The 4,881-nt window shown below is 35.8% G+C and overlaps 1 protein-coding gene across 1 annotated transcript; it reads left to right on the forward strand.

The window, feature by feature from the left end:
* The first annotated feature begins 364 nt into the window (after nt 1-364).
* Nucleotides 365-1,907, forward strand: LOC134496914 (vomeronasal type-2 receptor 26-like). The gene is made up of 3 exons (XM_063302630.1): nt 365-370; nt 800-926; nt 985-1,907. The coding sequence occupies exons 1-3, from the start codon at nt 365-367 to the stop codon at nt 1,905-1,907; spliced, it is 1,056 nt and encodes a 351-aa protein (XP_063158700.1).
* The last annotated feature ends 2,974 nt before the right edge of the window (nt 1,908-4,881 follow it).

The raw sequence follows: 4,881 nt of genomic DNA on the forward strand, positions 1-4,881 counted from the left end.
TTGGTATGATTCTTTCATGGTTTGAGCTATATTCAGGAGTTAATTTGTGGGGAGATGGGCAGTGATAAAATTTGATAAATAAATATATAAAATAATGTATCAATATTTAAATAGAGAAATAGAAATAGAGATTCACTAAAATCACTTTAGCTATCTCAGACATGCTTTTTTTTTTTTCAATACAGAAAATACTGGGAAGCAAGGTTTAGATCAGAACTACCTGGGCTAACACACAGGATAAATAATGCAATTTGTATATTGATTTCCCCCCCCCCCCCATATATACAACTGATAAGTAAAATTGAGATATATTGAAACAAATGTTAACTCTGGACCACTGAACACTTAAATGTTTAATGTACTCATGGAGGTATGTATGAAAATATATATATATATGCCATATCGGTTAGTTGGTACCAGTTGACATATGTTATACTGATTAGTTGTACCAACTAACCAATGTAACTAACCAATATAACATATAAAATGAAAAGATTTTATATGTCATATTGGTTATTTATAGTTGGTACAATCGTTTTCTTCAAAAAGCTTGAACTCCATTTTTTAAATATATGTATGTCTGTTCTAAAACAGATTAGTGTTAAACATTTCAGAAATGTTTTGATAAACATAGAAGGAATTGGGAAATAATAAAAATAACAGTTTTTTTTTCCTAATAGAGTCTGCATCATTAATTCCCTAAATCTAATTGAATTAGACTTCTTAGACTGTGAAAAGATATCAGTGAAGCCCATGCTTGAAAAACGAAAAACATCTTTTTTTTTTCTTTTACAAATAGACACAGCCCCTTTCTCTTTGCAATGCCAAATGCAATTCAGGTTACCGAAAGGCTTCCAAGGAAGGGGAACCGTTTTGCTGCTATGACTGTATCCCATGTCCAGAAGGAAAGATTTCTGACCAGAAGGGTAAGTGACAGCTTGTGAAATAACTGCCATATACAGAAGCTCAAATTTTCATTTTCAGACTTGGATGAATGCTTTCACTGTGCACAAGATCACTATCCCAATGAGGACCAAGATTCCTGCATTCTGAAAGATACAAACTTCTTGTCTTATAAAGAAACCCTGGGGAACACTTTGACCAGCTTTGTGGTTTGCTTTTCCATCATCACCATTTTGGTTTTATGGATTTTCATTAAACAGAATTATACTCCCATTGTGAAAGCTAACAATAAAAGCCTCACCTACGTTCTTCTCATCTCCCTCCTGCTGTCATTTCTTTGCACTTTGCTATTTATTGGCCGTCCTCATCAATGGACATGCCTTCTTCAGCAAGCTACTTTTGCTGTCATCTTTTCTGTGGCAATTTCTAGCATTTTGGCAAAGACTACCATTGTAATTCTAGCATTCATAGCTACCAAGCCAGGGTCCAGAAATAGAAAATGGATGGGGAAGAGACTGGCCATTCCTATTGTTCGTTCTTGCTCTTTTATTCAAACCACTATTTGTATTGTATGGCTATCAACATCTCCCCCATTCTTAGATGCTGATATGTTTTCTATGCCAAAAGAAATTGTATTGATATGTAACGAAGGGTCAACCATCATGTTTTACTCTGTCCTTGGTTTTATGGGGTTCCTGGCAATTATCAGCTTCACAGTGGCTTTCCTAGCCAGGAAGTTACCTGACATTTTTAATGAAGCCAAATTTATTACCTTCAGCATGTTGGTCTTTTGCAGTGTTTGGCTGTCCTTTGTTCCAACATACTTGAGCACAAAGGGGAAATATATGGTGGTCGTGGAGATCTTCTCCATTTTGTCTTCTAGTGGTGGGTTACTGGCTTTTATCTTCTTCCCAAAATGTTACATTATTATGGTGAGGCCTGATTTAAACAACAAGGAACAGCTAAGAAGAATAATTGAAGATGTTAAAGTTCGCCATAAGTAAATATTTGTATTAACGCATTTTCTTTTATAAGTAACAACTTTGTATTTCAAATGGATTGGTTTCTGTGTTCTTATTATGTAATCTTCCTCTAAAACTGAAATGGAATAAAATTCTAAATTTCATGAAAGACAAGCTATCAGTGTGATGTTGGTTCATTTCTTGCATTTTCTGCTGACCTACAACCACATATCTGTAAGAAGATGATAACCCTTCTGTTATCAGTTAAAATGTTTGGTGGGTTTCTTTTTTTATTTCTTTGATAGAAGCAGAAGCACAATTTGGTAAATTCTATTTATTCAATCTATTTCAGGAATCTGAGACAATGCATTCAATTTTATTGGGATGTTCAGCACAATTACTACCATACATTGAATCAAAACAACTCTTAGAATCAAAACAACATTTCAGTTTAGGTTTCATTGATTGAAAGGTATATTTCTTGTTGTTTTACTTCATGTTCACAAAAAAACAAAACAAAACATAAATTTTGTTAAATAATAAAGAAGCAAAAATATGTGCCTGTGGAATCTGTCTCCTGAATAAGCATTCCAAAAAAATTGGTGAAAACACTGAAATTCTATTATTATTGCATTGTCAGCTCTGCCTGCTGAACCCACGGGCGCAGCCATTCAGTCCGCCATTCTCACCGGAAGCCACAAAAACTCTGAAATTCTTCATCCTTTGTCAAATTAGTATGCAATTAGGAGGTAACGACAAAAGTTCAAATGAAAATGTCACAATTAAATATTTATAGATTTTGTATATCAATAACACATTACTTTGAGTACAGATAATGTCACACAAAGATTCTTTCAGCCAACTCGTGTGCTTGAAATATTCAATTTTCTTGACTAAGGATCTAACGGTGCTAAAATATATACCTCCTTAATAGAGATTGATTTAAATAGAATGATTGATTTAAAACCAATTTAATCATATTATGGATTTTATCCTAAAATATGGCAATAGTAGGACATGTCAAGCAGATACAAATTAGTGTTCCAACATTAAAATTTTATCTCCAGCACCAAAATATTTGATATTTGGATCTCCAAAATAACTTAGAGAGAGAGAGAGAGAAGAAATTAAACCCTTAGCAAGGTTAACAGTTATGAATGTCTAAATAAAAGCTGAGGATAAATGGTTTAGCAGTCTGAAATGGTTAGCAGGTACAGTAATAAAATATAGAAAGTTTTCAGTACACTAAAAGATTTTCAATGTGAATGTAAGATAGTAAGAAAAAGTTCAGGTACTTTAGGAATGTGACATGGTTATTGTGTTCCATATTTGAAAACATAAATATCTGGATCCATTTTGAGGAGTTATTTTTATTATTTTTAATTTTGTATTGATGATGATGATGATGATATAGTGGGTTATACTAAATTTGAGGAAGAACAATTGGAATATATATATATATATATATATATATATATATATATATATATATATATATGAGAATTACTGGGACTTGCAGATTGAAGTTGAACACCAATGGAAAAAGAAATCCGTTGTTATACTAATCTTGATTAGAGCTCTTGGAGTAATATCTATCAGAGTCCCTCAATAACTGGAAATATTGAATTTATTGGACCTGAATACCCTAATTTTTCCAAAAAACCACTCTGCCTGGAATTGCCTGTATTCTTGTTGTTTATTTGTTTAGTCGCTTCCGACTCTTCGTGAGTTCAGGGACCAGCCCACGCCAGAGCTTCCTGTCGGTCGTCAACATCCCCAGCTCCCCCAGGGACGAGTCCGTCACCTCTAGAATATCATCCATCCATCTTGCCCTTGGTCGACCCCTCTTCCTTTTGCCTTCCACTCTCCCTAGCATCAGCATCTTCTCCAGGGTGACCTGTCTTCTCATTATGTGGCCAAAGTATTTCAGTTTTGCCTTTAATATCATTCCCTCAAGTGAGCAGTCTGGTTTATTTCCTGGAGGATGGACTGGTTGGATCTTCTTGCAGTCCAAGGCACTCTCAGAATTTTCCTCCAACACCACAGTTCAAAAGCATTGATCTTCCTTCTCTCAGCCTTCCTTATGGTCCAGCTCTCGCAGCCATATGTTACTACAGGGAACACCATTGCTTTAACTATGCGGGCCTTTGTTGTCAGTGTGATGTCTCTGCTCTTAACTATTTTATCGAGATTTGTCATTGCTCTTCTCCCAAGGATTAAGCGTCTTCTGATTTCCTGACTGCAGTCAGCATCTGCAGTAATCTTCGCACCTAGGAATACAAAGTCTTTCACTGCTTCTACATTTTCTCCCTCTATTTGCCAGTTATCAATCAAGCTGGTTGCCATAATCTTGGTTTTTTTGAGGTTTAGCTGCAAACCAGCTTTTGCACTTTCTTCTTTCACCTTCATCATAAGGCTCCTCAGTTCCTCTTCACTTTCAGCCATCAAAGTGGTATCATCTGCATATCTGAGATTGTTAATGTTTCTTCCAGAGATTTTAACTCCAGCCTTGGATTCCTCAAGGCCAGCTTGTCGCATGATGTGTTCTGCATACAAGTTGAATACGTAGGGTGAGAGTATACAGCCCTGCCGTACTCCTTTCCCAATCTTAAACCAGTCTGTTGTTCCGTGGTCTGTTCTTACTGTTGCTACTTGGTCGTTATACAGATTCTTCAGGAGGCATACAAGATGACTTGGTATCCCCATACCACTAAGAACTTGCCACAATTTGTTATGGTCCACACAGTCAAAGGCTTTAGAATAGTCAATAAAACAGAAATAGATGTTTTTCTGAAACTCCCTGGCTTTTTCCATTATCCAGCGGATATTGGCAATTTGGTCTCTAGTTCCTCTGCCTTTTCTAAACCCAGCTTGTACATCTGGCAATTCTCGCTCCATGAACTGCTGAAGTCTACCTTGCAGGATTTTGAGCATTACCTTACTGGCATGTGAAATGAGTGCCACTGTTCGATAGTTTGAACATTCTTTAGTGTTCCCCTTTTTTGGTATGGGGATA

The sequence above is a fragment of the Candoia aspera genome, chromosome 4 (genome assembly GCF_035149785.1).
Source record: "Candoia aspera isolate rCanAsp1 chromosome 4, rCanAsp1.hap2, whole genome shotgun sequence".
NCBI classification, from domain to species: domain Eukaryota; kingdom Metazoa; phylum Chordata; class Lepidosauria; order Squamata; family Boidae; genus Candoia; species Candoia aspera.